The sequence below is a fragment of the Anopheles marshallii genome, chromosome 3, assembly GCF_943734725.1.
Source record: "Anopheles marshallii chromosome 3, idAnoMarsDA_429_01, whole genome shotgun sequence".
In the NCBI taxonomy this organism is placed as follows: domain Eukaryota; kingdom Metazoa; phylum Arthropoda; class Insecta; order Diptera; family Culicidae; genus Anopheles; species Anopheles marshallii.
The window spans coordinates 42,931,725-42,950,759 of NC_071327.1; the positions used below are offsets into that span (position 1 = coordinate 42,931,725).

Genomic DNA, 19,035 nt, shown 5'->3' on the forward strand with positions numbered 1-19,035 from the left:
ACAGCGAGAAATTTCATTGCGTTTGATCCTTACTTATAAATAAGATACACTATTTTCGTATATGCAAAAGCTCCTTTATCATGATATAATAGGTCCACTATGGTTTGGTTTAAAAATGCATTTCCATTCCGTGATAAGTTCTACCATGCGGTGACAGAATACAAATGAGACGAACCGAATGCTTTTTACCATGTCTTGGTAGAATCATATATCAAAATATATTTTGACCCATTCTACCACACAAAACCCACGAAAAGAAGACAATGTAATAGAGTTGTAAAAAACCTCAAAAAATTTTTGTAATGAATTTCAAAATCATACTTTGTTGTTTTAATGTTCTACTTGATAGGTCAATCACCAACAGGCCTAACAAAATTTCAAGCAACCTTGAAACAAACATAGACCTAAATGTCAAACTCAAGTCCGAAATGGCGCCCAGTGAAGTGCCATGAATACATCTCGTTCAATGCTTTTTCAGGATGTTGAAAAGTCTGCTGTCAAAGCGTTCGTCAAAACCACACCGCTCAATTGCTAAAATTGTTTCCGCCTGCACGTGCTTACAGTGCGATACTGGTAGCAGTTTAGTCGTTGTACAGTCGCTACTTCGCAGAAAGTTTGTAAACAAACTGCTGCTAAACCCACAAAGTATGATCAGAACCGGACACACTGAAGCCCAACCGAAGCTGACGAACTTATCAGAGAAAAGGTAAGCTGTGCTTAGAAATGCAACAATCCGTCCATTACAATCTTTTTTTTCATGGTTGCTAGGTTAGGTTTATGCGAGGCATGTAATGTTAGCGTAGCCCAGTATACTTGCCCACGTTGTGAGGTTAAAACATGTAGTTTGGCGTGTTTGAACCTTCACAAACAAGAACTTAAATGTGATGGCACAAGAGACCGTACGAAGTACATTCCGCTGGTGAAAATGACAAGAATGGATCTTATGAACGATTATTACTTCTTGGAAGAGTGCACTAAATTTGTACAAGACCGCAAGCGGGATCACAGAAAGCGGTTCACGTGTACTAATAAACATCTACCGAATCATTTGGTTCGACTTCAGCGAGCTGCGACGAGTCGTGGAACAACGCTAAAGTTTCTGTTACAACATTTTAACAAACGACAGAAGAATACTACATACCTGGATTTCAAAAGTGGCAACATTTTGTGGCGCATCGAATGGTGTTTTCCAGATGGCAATGAAACATTCGTATTTGTAGACGAAAATGTGAGCGAAGACTGTAAACTTCACGACATTGTTGATAAATTTTTACAACCTGCAGGGAAAAGTAGTATACCCGGGGCAGCCAAACTTGCATACTATCAGGCACGAGGAATTTCAGCACTCCAATTGTTGCTAAAAGCAGAAGGAATACAACAATGCCACAATCGAACTTTACCGCTTAACATAACCGATACGCTTCGCGAATCATTAAGACACAAAACTGTAATAGAGTTTCCAACTATTTATGTTGTGTTTAAGGATCAGTCGGACCGATTCAACGTCATCGATAGCGATGACGATATGGAGGCTGAAAAGCATAATTACAATCGTTTTCTGAGTGAAAGCCAAAAAGATATAGCTCGTAGTTCAAATGTAGAAAACATAGAAGGTCGTTTGGACAAAATGAAACTTGAACAAATTCAACACGGTATTACGAAGCACAGAGTAGGCCCTCTCAATAGTGCTTGTAATTTTCTTTTTAGCGATGAAAAGTTTCTAAACGATTTGTCAGATTCTGATGAGGAATCATTGAGCGAGGGGTCAAGTGTGCCAAAAAAGCGCAAACCAGATTCCGTAAGCTCCCGTGATGATAAAGATCTACATCTTGGTGATTAATTGCATTAATTGCCTCTACATCATGGTAATTAATTGCAAATGTTTTAGTTTGTTATAGTTGCAGTTCCCTAGGTTTCCATTTGTTTGCTGCAGTTATTATATGTTGAATGAATTATTGATATGTACGCATATAATGTACTATTTTAATGAAAATTATAATGGAAATATTACAAGAATTTATTCACCAGCATTCTGTCCTATAACTCTTTGTATTATTTGACTGCAATCATGGAAATTACCCTTCGTATTCATTAGACTCTCTAACTCTAAACTCATTATAAATCGACAAAAAATACATTTTAATTACAGATAGTTATTCCATCCACCGGACCCCACACCTCATTAGACTTGAATCCATTCATTCCATTTGTTTTTAACATTCATTGTATATCACTGTATTATCCATTGCGAAATGTGTCATTTAAATTGTTACAAATTTGCTATTAAATAACCCAAAAATATAACACGAACAGAATTAAAACTATGCCTGCAACTGCTCCCTTGACGTACAGTGATTTGCGATTTAAATATGAAGCATCCTTCTTATACTTTTGGGAAAGCATCGATAGGTTTTGAGTTTTGGTATCCAGTTCAGACAAAACAGTACCGCGCTGCAAAACATCATCAATGTTTTGAACCTAAACAAACGATAAGAAAGCATATATATCCCACGGATACTCCGATATGAGCAGATCACTAATGTACATACCATGATCCGTTGCACGTCTTGTAATTGATTATTGATTGTATTGATGTTTCTTCGACGATCGGTTAAAGTTTTTCGTGCCTTCTGAATATAGATATCAAATTCAATAAAGGCATACGGCCGCGTTACTGTATTCACTCGTCGACCGTAATTATTATGGAATTCCTGTGCAATGTCTTCCAGATAGTTGAAGGCAATCCGTTTTGAAAACATCTTGTCACACATTACCAAATAGCAGACATCGTGCTCTATCAAATAACTGAAAAGATAAAATGATAATATTTTGCAGCTGCTATATAGCAAATTAACCGAATGATGATACTCACTGAAATAAATAAGGACCGGTTTCTATGCTGCAACGGGTTGGAGAGTTAGGCCCTAGTTTCCGAAACAACAATTTAGCCTGGTTCTGATATTCTAATATGCTTCGACCGGACTGAAAACCATATCATAAATTGTATGTATAAATTTGTTCAGCAAGGATCGCATTTTTGCTATACCTGTTCATCTTCCTGCATTGTTCCCACTAGAGGAAGACCGTCTACAAACCTGGCAATCATCGTCATGAGAGCCATGTTATTTTCAATTTCTACACGCTTTCTATCACAGCAAATAACTTGAACGTCCGATAGTTTACAGTTCGCAAGCAAATATAATTAAAATAATGTAAAAACATCCACGTCATCTGAGAAAACAAATAAAGTTCAACAGTGTCAATTTGGCAGAACCTAAACGAGAGTTTGACAATTGCTACCGGCAACCACATTCCCAATGAACAAAATGACAGTATCAAGGTCTATTAACTATAGAACTTTCCCTATAAACGGTACAGCCAACATCGTCTAGTTTTCAAAATCCTTCCCAGGGTACCTTTAAACTGGTTGGATCGTACTTGTAACCGTCGCACGGGTTTTGCGGTAAGCTACGCTACCATTGTGATATCATGTGCTTGTAATGATGTATGATGGGGTTGTGGTCCTACAACCCTCTGTTGCCAACTAAAAAGTTGACCAACAACCTCATCTAATACCTTTTATATTTTCACAATCCTCAAATCTACTTTGCAGTTTTGAAGTGGAGTTAACTAATCCCTATCCTCTGCAAGAATTTTAGTTGGAGAGAAGTTTTTTTTTGGCTTTTAAACTCCTCTCTTCCTCGTTTTTTGGCGAATCGTTCTTGGTTACAACGATCGTTGCATACGATTACCTTTCCAACAGCGATAAATTACGCATGAAGAAAGATTAACAAAGGCATAATTTTCACTGTTTTTATCAATGTTATACAGTTTAAAATTAACTCTGAGCTATCAAATTACAAACTATATTTACTGTGAACCCACGTGTATGCACAACGTCACCAGCTTTGAAAAAATTGAATACATAATTTCTTTGTTGCATCCATGCAATGCTGCGCGCTCACTTCGACTTCTCAGTTCTAGATCTAGTTCGTCTTATCCGATGAATTCTGCTCTCTTTATATATCATAATTCGAACCAAGGTTCACGCATACCCACTTGTTAGGCGTGAACAAATACCATTGCTACACAATCAGCCATTCTGACCCAGTGGTAAGTCATTCATAATAAAACACTTATTTGCTATATTCTGGTCAAGCTAGTCAAGTTTTCTTAAATACAGTTTTCATAGATAAGTAACATGTAAAACATCGACACGAATTTCGCAATTCGTATAATGTTTGAGAGTTCTGCATATAAGGCTGTCCCTCAACTAGATCTGACAGACAGATAGTAAGATTTTTTTTTCGCGAGCGGAACGAATTGGTAGCGGTGCCGGTTGGACACGACAAGGTCGTTACAAAATTCCATACGGACCAATCCCCCGTACAGCTACGGGTAAATGAAATCAAAGAAATCCGCTTCCACCGAGCAATTATTTGCGTTAGAATGTCCATTTTTAATACCGCTCGCTATTGTGTCTTAAACTATAACGTATGATAGGTCATTCAACGCATCCGTTAAAAATTACTGTACAAAAACCATTTATTTACAATTATTTGCTTTGCCAATGGAAACTTTAAACATCAGGTTTTTATTTCTAATGTTTTTTTTTAATTTTTGATCAGTTTAGTGCCCCCAACAATCCCGACGACACTTATATTGTACTCAACATTACGTTTTATGTACTTTTTCTTGATTTTCTTTTTATGGACATTCACAGTCCCACATACAAACATGGCATGCTTCAGTCGAGATTTTACACCGATTCAGCTTGTTGTGAAGGCCTTACAATCAATAGAAATTTAGAATACAATTGACAATCAGTGCAATTTACAAAACTTCAATACTTCATAATACAGAGCCAGGATTAAGATGTATGCCTTTTTTTGGCTAGATTCTTAGCAGCAATAAATGTATTCTTCATCAACATCGCAACGGTCATCGGGCCGACGCCTCCTGGAACTGGGGTAATATGACCAGCAATTTTGCGCACTTCTAAAAATTCAAAAAAGATACGAATTATTATAATTGAAAAAAGTTATTAACCGTATTCCTATAAAACTTGCCTTCGAAATCAACATCTCCTACTAATTTAGTTTTGCCACTCAAAGGATCCGTTACTCGAGTGATACCGACATCTATTATAGCAACACCTTCCTTGACCATGTCTGCCGTTATAAGCCGCGGCACACCGGTTGCCGTGACTATTATGTCAGCCATGCGGCAAAATCGTGCTAATTCTTCCGGAGGAGTAAACCGGTGACATATCGTTACTGTAGCATCCATGGCACAAGTGTCGTTTCGTCCATCTGCGTGCAATAGCATAGCAATAGGCATACCCACATTTTTGGATCTGCCTACAACTACAGCGTTTTTTCCGAACGTTTCAATTCCAGCTCTTTTGATGAGCTCTTGTACACCTAATGGAGTGCACGGAATTAAAGTATTCATATCCAAACAAAGCCGTCCGATGTTACGTTCATTGAAACCGTCTACATCTTTGTCGCATGATACTGAATTACATATTTTCCTCTCGTCGATGTGGCCTGGAACCGGCAGTTGTATTAATATTCCATCCACGGCATCATCGTTGTTCAATTGATGGATACGGTCAAGTAGTTCTGGCTCTGTAATGTCTGTATTGTACCGTTCCGTTTTGCTTTCAATACCAACATCCGCAGCGGCCTGAAATTAATTGCAAAATTGCGTTGCACGTAAACGCGTTGAAAACTTCTAAACCGTTACATTCATTAGATGGTAACTAACCTTCATTTTATTGCTAACATACGTAGCACTAGCAGGATCGTCACCAATCAGTATTGCAGTCAGCTGCGGAGCACGGTTTCCCTGTGCCATCCATGTTTCGATTTTTCTTCGCAGCTCTTCACGTATTTCGCTAGCTATCTGCTTGCCGTCTATCAACTTTGCCATCTTAGAAGTACTAGCGTAAACAAATACAAAATAACCTCAACAAGCTTATAATTGTTTAATTAACGTGAAGCTACCCCCTTGAAAAATATATTCCATAACCGAGATACGCTGATAATGCGGTCCAGAGAATCGCGTATCTCGAATATCCGCGAATCTCGAGTTTCTTCTAAAACATCGTTTATGCGTCGTATTAAAGGTCGTCGTATGGGATTACTTATTCCCTAGTTACGAAGCACATTCAAAATAGATATGTATATGTTTATTTCAAGAATTACAATAAATTGTAATGAAAATTTATTTTTATAAATAAGAAATGTAACATATTTTTTAAATTTGCTATTTCAAAATTTAATTCTGCATGCAAAACTCCGTGAATTGTCAAACTTTTAAAATCCGCGTTACTCGGGTATTGACTGTACAATACAAGAATACAATTCATACATTTGATTACGCTGTTTACTTCACTCTACCCACATGAAACTAATTCCACACTAATATTTATGAAGCGACATATTTCAACGGATATTGAAAATAAATTTCTTTTTATATTAATCTGCATTGCATCTACTTTCTCTTTGTTTCCCCTTTAACCCCTTCAACGCCGTGTCAAAATCTCGTAAGGCGATTGCCATAGTTAAACTACTCGCTTACATTTTACTCAACAAGCACAAACACGCTTTCTCGCTTTGGCTGGAATGGTTGTAGGTTAGACAGAGCGAGAAGCATGATAATTTGGCTAGTAGGCTAGTTATCATTACGATGTTACTGTATACAGGTGTACAGTTCACTCTGCGCTTACCTGCTACTTACTTCTGTTGTTCTATGGTATAAACGTTTTATTGTAGTATTAGAATATGCAATCTCATTATTTAACCTTGCACTCGGGTAAGCAAAGCAGCTGTTCACTATTTTCAAATCCGCTCTTATGTCAAGAATCGACAATCTGTTATTCGCTCTATTTAGGTTTTGACCAATGATGTTTTCTTTTACTGAACCAGCACTTTTACCGAGAGCACGAACCACAAGTATAGTGACCCAGTCGGCGACTGCCCGTTCGATTTTAATCTGCTTGGAGGAAACTAAACATCTGTTTGTAGATGTAAACATCTTTCTACTACACATAGAAGCGATTAACTCGATGACGTACATGTTGTTTACTTCGGCAATAGTGGTAAGAATTTTAATGGCGAAGGACTCTCTGCAGTAACATGATGAAACCTGTAGTTCAAACCATCATAACACAAGCATCATGTAAGTAAAACAATTCCTTTCTAAAAATATATCATATGAATGAAGAAAAGTGTACAATATTAGAAATCAAAAACTCTCTCACAAGATGGGCAGTCGAAACTATGTTCAATCAACCAGCGATTTACACTTTCCCAAAACCATCACTTTCATCATCATTTCCTCGTCCTCGTTAACACCAAAAGCAAGCGCGTTCATGAGTTCTGAACATAGTTCAAATAACAGCGATATGACAATTCATCAACAAACTAAACTTTGACCTTTAGAAATCACAACATTTTCTTCATTGCTAATGCACCCTCTGTTGCTCTGTGCACCCTCTCAAAGCCAAAAGTAGGCCGTCTTCGATTGTGATTTATTTACTTCACACACGATCACGTGCTGAAAACGAGACAGTACGCAAACGATCGTGTCTCCATAGCAAAGAAGCAACATTGAAATCGAATATAGCGTGTCATACCAAGCAAACAAATTGAATAAACTGCACTTACGAGTCGGCAGAACCTTTTAGGAGCTCCGGAATATGCAAACTTCTATTTCACAGAACAATAACAAAATTATCCATGTGGTTTTATCCCGGTCATTCGGAAAACCCGGATCAATCGTTTGCTCGTTTGATCCAGTGCAGGGTTAAGCAACTTGTTTTGTTTTGCAATGCTAGTTTTCATAGATACTGAAACTTCAAATGATAGCTTTATACAGTTAATACCCGAGTTATGCGGTCTCGATTTACGCGGATTTAAAAAATGTGATTTGTGGATTTTTGTATGCAGAATTCAATTTTTAATTTGCAAATTTCAAATAATCTCAAAAATACGTAAAATTTGAAAATAGATTTATTTACATTTTAATTACATACATTTTAAGGTAATTTTTGAAATAAACGTATCAATATCAATATTGAATATGATTTTGCAAAAAGTATTCGATCCCTTAATACGACATATAAATGATGTTTTAGCGGAAACGGGAGATACGCTGATTTCTATGGAACGTATTATCCGCGTATCTCGGGTATCGAATGTAAATAGTTTCATGTTTGCATTCGTTTCAAGAATTTGGAATAAGACGCAGATTGTTTATTTAATTTTTTAATTCTTCTGAAAAGACACTACATTTTCGTAATGTTTATGTTTTCCTATTAATTTGCTTCAATGAACACTGAATGTACATTTAGGTGAACACACTTTAGACATCGTCCAAAATTTAACCTTGGGTCAAAAATCAACATCGGCAACAACATCCGATCCTTATACAAAACGAGGAGTAAAATGTTCCGAGATCAACGTCCACTCAACAGATTCTGGCGTGAGGGCCATATCACCCAAGCATACCAATTCGACCAAACGCCATACAACCCAAGCATAGTAATTCCACCAAAAGCCATACAAAATTCCGAAGAACTCTGCTCTAACCACTATCTCAGTCCTGCTCTCACCCACAGGGAATGGAAATTTTCCTCCGAAGCACTTTCGATTTGAGTGGTTTTTCTCACGTTTCACACTTCTCCGTCGTCATTTACTCACACTTGTAACGCACATCGCACATCGGTACATACAAGCGCACATCGGTCCTGTATGGATAAATGAGTTTAATGAATGTGTCTCCCTTCTCCGTCTCACATAACCGTATTGATATCGATCGTATCTTTCTCGCACATGTCTTTCTTCTCCGTTTTTCTCGATATCGATCGAAAGCGTTACGGTTATGTGGGACGGAGAAGAAAGACATGTACGAGGAAGATACACTCATTAAACCCACCCATGCATACAAGACCGATGTGCACTACGTATACTAGTGTGAGTAAATGACGACGGAGAAGTGTGAAACGTGAGAAAAACCACTCAAATCGAGAGTGCTTCGGAGGGAAATTTCCATTCCCTGCGGGTGCGAACAGGATCGAGATACCGATATACCAGTAGTATAACCTCCTATCGGTCCCGAGTCGATCAACGTTGGGCTGATCGATAACGAAACGACGGCGAGATTCTTTCCACCAAATTAACAATGATGTAGCTAAACGGACTATGCTGTGTTTATAGAGAGAATGCCCCGGGAAAGTTTTGATATAAATAGGATATGTTGCTGAATCATTCGATACGGTTTCCTTTCGAAACAGGCTCGATAAAGGCTGATAACCAGAAAGGCTCCCTGCTTCCGAACTGTTTTTCGTGAAAATATCGGACCGTAAAACTTATTTTAACCACATACTGAATAGTCAGCCCTTGCTACGGGCGACGGTCCGGACCACCGGAAACCACTAACATCGATTGTGTAATACATAGAGTTTTAGTTGTAATAATCAGACTATATACAGTACATGGTGCCAACCGCTAAATTCTCGGAGACAAAATCCCTTTGGATACACCCGGGAGTTTTCGTATACCCCCTAGTTTTGTTGCGTAGCCGTAACCAGGCCGATATAACTAATAGATAATAGAACACAGTAGTGACATTCTATGACATTCTATACTCCTTTACTATACCATAACTATTTTTTGCATACGCTACTTAACACTACAAGGGGATCTGGGACATGGGAAATCATTTCGGTTAGTTTTTATTTAAATTACTGCCACTTTTCCACGTTTGAGCCCGATATGCTAGAAGATGTGCATTCATTGTAGCTTCTCGACGTTTCCGTTTTCCAGCACTTACTCCTAAATGTAACAGCACAGGATTAGCAACCAGTGCAGCAGCAATCCCCAACAAAGCCGCACCAGCCAAAGGAATCCACACTGATTTTGTTATGTCCTGCACTCGATAATGATGTTTAGTATGTTGATAATATTTGACATAATAGTAACTCTTGTTTTACCAAGCAAACAGCAGTGTTGAATGATTAACTCTCACCTTGGATCCATATGGATGGTTCAACCCATATCCATGTCCGTAATCATATGAACTTTCATAATCATGTACACCATAATCGATTGGGCGTGCTGGACCATAGGTTGGTCTTCGATCGTATAATCCACCAGACGAGTAAAGGCTTCCACCGCTGAATGGAGCTTTAAATGAAATAAGAAACAAATAGCAAGTAATTAATTTATAATTACTGTACCAGTACCTGAACGTACAGAAGCCGTTACGTGTTTTACTCGGATAAAATGGACTGTTGCTCGAGTATTTCTCATCATAATTAGATGTTATAAAATCTTTCTTGTATGCATCAGGTCCTTCATAGAATTCAGGCGTCCACCCAGAGGACGGAACTTCATTTGCCTTCCAACGGTCTGCATTGTCGGCGTTGGATAATCTGGTTTTAAAATTATCGCATTTAATAGAGCCAATACAAAAGAACATTATCGCTAAATTCAAAGCAGTGGCTTTCCCGACACTTAGGATTGCCATGTTGCGTTTGGCACTTAACAAACTAGACTATGTTACACTGCACTCGTGGTTCACATGCAGCAAATATTGTTAGTACTTTTCTATATTGTCACGTGTGTTCCGTTGGCTGGTTATTCCTATACTGTATACAACAGCACTGTTCAGTCTTTTATATCCAAACTAACTTACGCAGCACGGTTTGAAGTACATGTAGTTGTAGTTGAGAGAAACAATAGACGTAAACTTGTTCTTTTCAATCGATTTGTCCCTGGAAGAATGGAACAACAGAATAAACGATGATTGCTTTTGTAAACGAGAAGAAAATGCATGTTCACCCCACATTCTTACTTACTAGTATAATTCGACTGTAAAAAGAAATGATTAGTTACGCTTATAATCGCAGTATGGAGGCAGATTAAATTCCACTTTGACGCTTGTTACAAACCATGTGAGGGTTGACTGCCTGCAAAGAATAGGCTTGTTTCTTACCCGTAGTCTTAAATGGTTCAGCGTTAGTATTCTTCATTTGAGTTGGTTATGGTTTTAATGCAGCAGGTTCGATTAATCCCACCTGGAGCCAAACGCCTATAGCATGTCCAGTTTATTTGCTTCGAGCAGCAATTTTCCATAGTTTTTGTATCATACGATCAGAGCTATATTTCATGTAATAATCAGGATAATAACACAGCTAAATACAACAATGTTTTGTTTTTGATTCGAAGATCGTTCAAATACCTTAATTTCACAATGCGTTTTAATACTTTCGGGGAAAAATGATATAGAAATTGTTTAAGTTAAGCGTATACACGTGATATTTAATATATATTTTGCTCGTACAATGTTTCGCAGCGAATGAGTCGTTTCATTTTCTGTAGCTCCTAGCTGTACTGACACTTCTGCTATACTGAAGCTATTCAAGTTTACTTTCGCATGTTCACTACTCACGCATTACACATATTTAACAGCAATATATATGTTGTGATCCAATCTGACCGAGCTGATTAGACCAGTTGCTCGTCGTTGACAGTCAAGCTGTCAACGTGTCGATGTGTAGGTGAAGGATCAGCTCGGCAGTTCAACGGTCCCAGGGCACGAGTAGAACGAGGGCAATGGCGCAATTTTGAGAGAGTTGTGCTATCGGTCGGTGCGCGCGCGTCCTGTTGGGTTCTTATCTGTTTTACGTTTAAATATAGTTAGGTTCAATAATCCATGCGTTCACCGGTTTTTCATTGGTTGATCACAAGATATCACGAAAATTACACGAAACATAAAAAAAATATATATATATATATATCCCGGTTATAATCCAGAAAACTGTTCTATTGTGCGATATAATTATGTCATTGTTCTGATATTGTATACCAAACAATGCCAACATACCGACTTATAATTCGGTGAGTTGCACTTTAAAGTACTCAAAATGTTAACCGGTTTTGAGTCCAAAATGCAACTGCTTTTTTTTTAATTATTCCTATCCTTAGTTGCTGATACCTATGATTTAGAGGTTGACATTCAAGTTGGCGCGTTCACAGGTGGCTGTGGGTTCAGTGGCCACACTCCGTTACCGTATACTATCTGGCGATAGAGTTGTGTGGCTACTGAATGTATACGTCGCGATATCCGAAGATGATATTGCTTCTCCATGCTAATAGCTGCAATTTCTTGCTAGATAAAATTTCATATTTTAATACAGCTGTGCTATTTACAAACTATGTTGAGTCTAGGAATATATTCGAAGAAACACAACCCATGTTAGTATGAGTACCTGGCATTCTTACAATAAATAAAGAAGCATACAAAAAAATGATAAATACCAAATGTAGGGGCGTGCAGCAAAGCTTCTGCATGCGGTACTGGGTTTAGGTTTGGAAGGTGGGGAGGAAGGTACGAACAGACCAATAGACAATGCCGACAATTCCAATAGAGTGCTGTCGATGGGGGAGAATGAGGATGAAGAGGAGGAACCGAAACTTGGCAAAGCGGACCGATTACGCCGTAGAGCGCATTGTGGTTAGTGTTGGGTAAAGTAGCAAACTTCAGTGTGCTGTGCGCACACGCGCACAGTGCTCGCCTCAAGCACTGTGAGCACAGTGCTCGCTTTAAGCACTTTGGAGCGATGTTCCGTACCATGACTATCAGCCCACTAGTTTTTTGAGAATAACTCAAAAAGTTCAAGAGATACACGAACATGGTGTTGTACAAAGTTGTTCGGAATAAAAAAGTGCGTATTTTCACGCACTACAACACGTGGGGAGTCGTGCCAATTATGGATAAATTTTTGACTTTGCTCTAAAACTTACTATGGATATAATTGCATCCATAGTAAGAAAAGAATGGATCAATTTTGTTTACCGCATTTTATGACGTCACTAATATGTTGTTGAGATTGTTAGAGTTAGTGTTAGATATATTGCGGTGTTAGTGTACGATAGCGTTTGGTACGAATTTGCGAATGGCCTAATAGTCATGGTACGGAATGTACCATGCATAAAATTATGCAAATAATATATGAAATGATGCGTTTTTTTATTCCGAACAACTTTGTACAACACCATGTTCGTGTATCTCTTGAACTTTTTGAGTTATTCTCAAAAAACTAGTGGGCTGATAGTCATGGTACGAACATCGCTCCATAGTGCTTACAGCGAGCACTGTGCTCACAGTGCTTGAGGCGAGCAATGTGCGCACAATGGTGGTGATGAGCACTGTGCTGTGCTGTGCGCACAGTAAGGTGTGCTGTGCGCATTGTGCGCACACCGGCACTTTACCCAACACTAATTGTGGTGTCACGCGATCGCTACGCGCATCGCAGTTACGGACCTTTGTATTATCCATAAGGCTGGACGAATCGGGGATATGAACAAGTCGACTCCTAATCATTTGCCGTAGTTGTTAAGGTCTGTCGTCAGTGTAAAATAATGAATACTTTAAGACGTGCGCGCGGATACGATTAACACAATTACTTTATTAGTCTATCCTAACGTGCTGCCGGAGAGAGAGTGTTTTCTTATCCTCACACTCTTGATCCTGAACCCCCACAGCATCTCACGGGACGTAGGTACTCACCCTGTGAGAGCCGTGGTGCAGAGTTCAGGTTGTATCATCTTAGTATTTCATCATAACAGTAGTAATTCATATATTTTATTTCTACTATACAGAGAATTGCGCTGCTTTAGCGATAAATAGTAATTTCCCCCAGATAACAACTAGTACTCGCAGTATTTACGCAAGTGGGAAATACTTTACAAGATGTAACATTCAACGTTACTTACATTTAGGCACATTGTTTGCTTTGATTTTGTTAAAGTGTGAACGGTTTTATTACAGGTTCTTAGTACACGTGTTGTCGTTACGAGGCTTTTCAACAGAAGAGAATTGCTCTGGTCGTTTCCGCTCTTAACTGACACTGATCCTGATCTTACACTGTTTATGAACTACGTTCTACTACTAACAGCGTTGCATTATCCAACAGATTTCAATATCCTATCATCTAAAATTAAAAAATAATTACCTATGTTATAGCCTTCCTAAACGTAACGCATTCTTGAGATTTACGATAAATCTCAGATTGACGATAAATCTCCAGATTGATAAATCTTTCTGTCAAGCGGCCCGATTTAATCAATCTTGCTGTCAAAAGAATGCGCTCCATATGTCAAAAAGAATTTTAGCCTACCAACGCATAATCTCAGAGATTTATCGTGAATCAGAGCGCAATCTTCGTGCAATCAAAACAATCAATCGGCACTATGTGTTTTGGTGCAAAAAATCGTGATAACTTATTGGTTTTTCACAAAAAGGTGTTTGTTTAGTATTTTTATCCATAGAAAAAGTAAATAGAACTCGAAATTACTCAAAATTGCACAATTTTATCTCATTTTAGCGGTGCTGGTACCGTAGTAGAATACAACTGAAAAGTACTGCGTCGATATGTCGTGCGGATGTATGTTTGCGACTTGTATATGTTGGGGGTTACGCAATTTTACACATAAAGTGTTATTGAGAGTTCGGATTGAATATATAAGTACAATAAAGAGAACAACACGTGCACTTTCCTGTATGTCTATTGGCGGAATACATGTGATAATATAGTTCATGAGGTAGCACAATGTTTACCTCCCTGGACCACAAGTGTCATACCTATCTGTCGAACTAGGATCTGTTGAGGGGTAGGAATTGCCTATCTCCAACAGAACATTCAGTGGCGCTGTTGGGACCAGGTATCTGGCCACAATTATGATCTCTGTCGTCGGCCTGCAGCCAATTTCTCGTGTCTTTTTGGGACAAAATATAGCCCATATCACACATTGAAACAAACTTAATTAAAACGGCCTACTTGATTGTGCACTTTTTGACAGAAAGATTGATCAATCTGGAGATTTATCATCAATCTGAGATTTATAGTAAATCTCAAGAATGCGCTCCGTCTAAAAAGGCTTTTATCTGTTTCAGGAATCAAAGATAGTGTTGATACAAATCAACAGTCCGATTGAAATTAGGGAAACTAGGAACCAGCGTCAGAGCTAAATGACATGTAGATGGCGTTCGCCCAGCACGAAGTGGAGTTGATTGGGCCGAAGGACGTTTCGATTAGGGGTCATTGGTTGACCAGGACGAGCAAAGGGATAAAAGGGACCGACGAAGGGAAAAAAGCGCTCATTTTTGTATTTACGAAACGATAGTGATTTTTTTAGCTCTCTTGTTCAGGATTCGAATTCATTAATACAGTTGCGCCATCTAGGTGTCAGCGTCGACACCTTTAAACGAAAATATTTGTAAGGTTTCAAATTCAGAATTACTAGTTAGGTTCAAAAACAAACGACAAATAATAGAATTTCATGTAATGTATCGCTTTCAAAGCACCACCATGGTCAGTGGGTAGACCATGGCAATTGAATAACCAGAAGAGAGATGAAGAGATAAAGCTAGTATTTGGAGACTGAGATTTTTTGAATTTTACATCCTTTAAGCACCAAATGTTTGATTCTGTAAGGAGTCCTTGGCGGACCCGACACCAAAACTCCCTCCGGAGTAGGCTATAAGAAAACTATACCGCGTGTATGAGCCGTTCTGTTACGATAACGTTCGTAACAGACAGTTTAGTGATTTTTTAGAAAGATGACAGTTAATAGATAATCAAACGAACTCTGAGAACGGTAGTCCTAGAAATTTTGAAACGCAACGAAATACCAGGAAAAAATGGAAATTTGTTTAGTTATTTAGACAGAAGATATGATAAATAGCGGCGGCCGGTGGTATATTGGTGGCGGCGCTAGTCTTCACACGACTGGGCCTGTCCAAAATCCCATCCGGAATCCTATCCAACGGACCTAGAAGGCCGTTATGCCAAGAAAATAAATAAAAATAGAAGATAAATAATAAAGAAACGATAAATAAGCTAATTCCTCTTAGTTCAACGTTTTTTTATTACGAAATTTTCTCTGACCCTCTATACATGGTTATACATGTACTCTTAAATATGAAGTATAACTGTATAACCGGCAACTGCTAGAGGAACAATGGTACGCTTTTGTTTACCACATTCCCGATATACAAATGGAGTGACAATTTACATAAGAAACTCAGGTAGTGTACAAGTTACTTTGAATGTACCCTCCCCATTTGTTGAAGGCGGCATCGATGCCCCCCCCCCCCTCCTCCTTCCTTATCCTTAACCCAATTCATTTTGTTCTCGAATTACCTGTTCACGAGAAGAGAACAGACAGAGAGAAAGAGAGAGAGAGATTAAGAGGAGAAGGAATAACTTTCCGGTTTTTATCTAATTTTTTATAAGAGTTTGCTGAACCTTGACGCACACGGTGTTAAGCCTACACTTTAAACATTGCTTTGAAAGCAGTTGTCAGATTTATTTCGTAGTGTCTGTTACAAAATGGCCTATAACGTAAACAAGTACTGAAGCTGAGCCATATGATTACTCCAAATATGTGGCTAGGAACTCGTGTAAAATCGCAGGGCTGACTATCCAGCTACGGATAAGTAAAGTCACAGAAATGGCAGGCCTACACCTCTTGAGATTGTTGTGCTGATTTAGAAAAAATGTAGCAGCGCAACCACGGTTAAGATAAGACATATTTCAAAATCTCTCTCGCTCTCGCTCTCGTTAAACAACAATAGCTCAGATTTAATGACATCTCTCCAGGGCTTTCCTTTGTTTCTGTATGGTAGGAAGGGTAATGATACCTAGACGCAAAAGACCACGGCCAATAATGATGAAATGTTGGACGATGACCCAAAGCTTTCATACGATAATATCGACAGTATAAACGAGGTGACAAAAGCGAAAGTGAACGAGAACAAGGTTCTTCCCATAATAGTAAAGAGCAAATCTGTACAGTTAGGCAGCGCGCTGTCAGTTCTCGAACAAGACAAACCAGACCACACGACAAGAACAAACCCGTGTAATCGTATGCAGGTGCACTGTCAACTTGTATCGAACATCCCACATAAACAAGAAACAAAACAAACCAGTTTGGTTTTGTCTGGGATGTCTGATTCCCATTTCGAAAATATGTATACCTTGAGAATCCGTTTAGAACAAGCACAGTGGACGAAGCCCATACAAATAAAAGTGAAATAAATAAATATAGGATGTCATGAAATTTCCATGTTTTCGCTCACAAAATCGGTTTTACATCACATTGAAGTTGATATAACACATAATTTAGGACATATTTGGTAATTTACCAATATTTTTATTCATAATTTTAGAATAAAAACGAAGAACCAATCTTGTATACCCAATCATTTGAGTAATATTGGTGTTAAAATAGTATTTTTTACTGTAATATGATGTTTTCTTATGGGTCGAACTTGTTCCTTTCATTTGCAGAATGTCATGGAAACAATCTGCACTTTAAAAAATTGTTCCTCCGGAAGTACGAAGTTTTAAGATCACATTTTTTGTTTTTTTTTATGTGTCTGCATCCTCTTTAATACAAAAATACTAGGGGTAGCAATATCTAAAAAATAATAAATAAACATGATCCCATTCACTATCCACTGTGGACTGTTTGATACAGTGACAGTTCGGCAAGACTGTTGTCAGTACGAAATAGCGGACGATTTAGCAAAACAGGGCACCAAAAGCAGTTAAATATAAACAACCTAATTCGTACAAAAGATGCAATAGGAATCTTACAAGAAAAGGCCAAAATAGAAACAGATAGGTGGTACACGGACATGTGTGTAATTAAAGGCAAAAAATACCAAAAATATCAGAGAAACATAGAAAAAAAATGTGGCACAACAAAATGAAACTAAAACCGAAAGAGTTAAATATATTCAACAGACTGATTTCGGGACACGATTATAGTAACTATTGGCAACACAAATTCAAACTAACAGATAAAGGCCTATGTAGAACATGCAATAGTCCAGATACAGCCACACACAGAATTTTTTACTGTATGAGATTCGGAACAGAAAGAAGAAAAGAAAAACTACCATCAGAAGAAATCTTCATCAATAGTTGGAAGTCTAAACAAATAGGAGAAGTCAAAAAATATGAAAATTCATCCAAACAGAATTATATTCTAAAAAAACAGCATCACCAAACGGAAAAAAAGCTATAAGAAGGGAAACAGTATCAAAGTATTCCACCACAAGATATAAACAAATTTACCCACGCAATCGAAATGTCAAAGCATATAAAAAAAAAACAAACAACAACAAGAAAACCTTAAAACCCCAAAAAGGTTAGCGATACACCACAGGATACGGTAACAATTAAGGACATATGGTCATAGTTGTCGGTCCACATATGAAAAGGTATTTGTATTAACAAAATCACGAAATAGTGCAGGAAGGATTTATTTATTTATTTAAATTAAGAAATTAACAATAAACCAAATTTATTAATCCAGAATAGAATTAAAGAAATAATAGAACGGCGTCTGGCTGTACATTGTAGAGATTGCAGGGTAACTAATAAACACAAATAAAACTATCCAATAAACATACAATGACTTTTTGGCTAACAAAAACACCGAGTTATTGGGTGATGAATTGGAATTGTTTATTGCTCTTGTTTGATGTGACGAGCAATACATATACCTTGGTTTTTATTTCGAAATGGAACGTTTCCGATCCCATCCATCAAACGAATTCGGAATGGATGGGGCGTTCTTTTTCGGAATAGCACATCCCTACAATGTAGTTTTCTTCCCTCATCTCGTATTGCTCGTTGTATTATTTTTCAGTGATGGCGGCGTAGAGTGAAAACTTGTAAATTTTATCGTTCGTGTAAACTGGTCGCTGGATCACTGCATACGAAGCAATTGTGAAATCATTTTCTGTTTTTTATTTGTTACATTTTGTTTGTCTTTATGACAAGGTGCTTTCACGGTATCTAACCATCCGTGAATCAGCCATCAGAACGGCAGAATTTGAGGCGAGGCATTAAAGCGATATTGAATTAACCTGTTGGAAGATCGAATATTCAGAATAATGATACGCGGTTAACGAAATTGTTGCGTTCGCTGTTAGTAGCGCCTATATCAC

At 38.0% G+C, this 19,035-nt stretch overlaps 4 protein-coding genes across 4 annotated transcripts; 1 reads left to right on the forward strand and 3 right to left on the reverse strand.

The window, feature by feature from the left end:
* The first annotated feature begins 647 nt into the window (after nucleotides 1-647).
* Nucleotides 648-1,840, forward strand: LOC128712631 (box C/D snoRNA protein 1). The gene is made up of 2 exons (XM_053807521.1): nucleotides 648-706; nucleotides 769-1,840. The coding sequence occupies exons 1-2, from the start codon at nucleotides 648-650 to the stop codon at nucleotides 1,838-1,840; spliced, it is 1,131 nt and encodes a 376-aa protein (XP_053663496.1).
* A 443-nt stretch (nucleotides 1,841-2,283) lies between these two features.
* Nucleotides 2,284-3,121, reverse strand: LOC128711922 (vesicle-trafficking protein SEC22b-B). The gene is made up of 4 exons (XM_053806813.1): nucleotides 3,047-3,121; nucleotides 2,873-2,982; nucleotides 2,550-2,805; nucleotides 2,284-2,478 (listed from the first exon to the last, which is right to left on the reverse strand). The coding sequence occupies exons 1-4, from the start codon at nucleotides 3,119-3,121 to the stop codon at nucleotides 2,284-2,286; spliced, it is 636 nt and encodes a 211-aa protein (XP_053662788.1).
* A 1,749-nt stretch (nucleotides 3,122-4,870) lies between these two features.
* LOC128712633 (bifunctional methylenetetrahydrofolate dehydrogenase/cyclohydrolase, mitochondrial) lies at nucleotides 4,871-8,842 on the reverse strand. The gene is made up of 5 exons (XM_053807522.1): nucleotides 8,805-8,842; nucleotides 6,734-7,132; nucleotides 5,770-5,944; nucleotides 5,070-5,688; nucleotides 4,871-4,998 (listed from the first exon to the last, which is right to left on the reverse strand). Exons 1-5 carry the CDS (start codon nucleotides 8,840-8,842, stop codon nucleotides 4,871-4,873), a joined length of 1,359 nt encoding a protein of 452 aa, XP_053663497.1.
* An 893-nt stretch (nucleotides 8,843-9,735) lies between these two features.
* Nucleotides 9,736-10,536, reverse strand: LOC128714980 (uncharacterized). The gene is made up of 3 exons (XM_053809862.1): nucleotides 10,263-10,536; nucleotides 10,036-10,193; nucleotides 9,736-9,936 (listed from the first exon to the last, which is right to left on the reverse strand). The coding sequence occupies exons 1-3, from the start codon at nucleotides 10,534-10,536 to the stop codon at nucleotides 9,736-9,738; spliced, it is 633 nt and encodes a 210-aa protein (XP_053665837.1).
* Nucleotides 10,537-19,035: the final 8,499 nt, after the last annotated feature.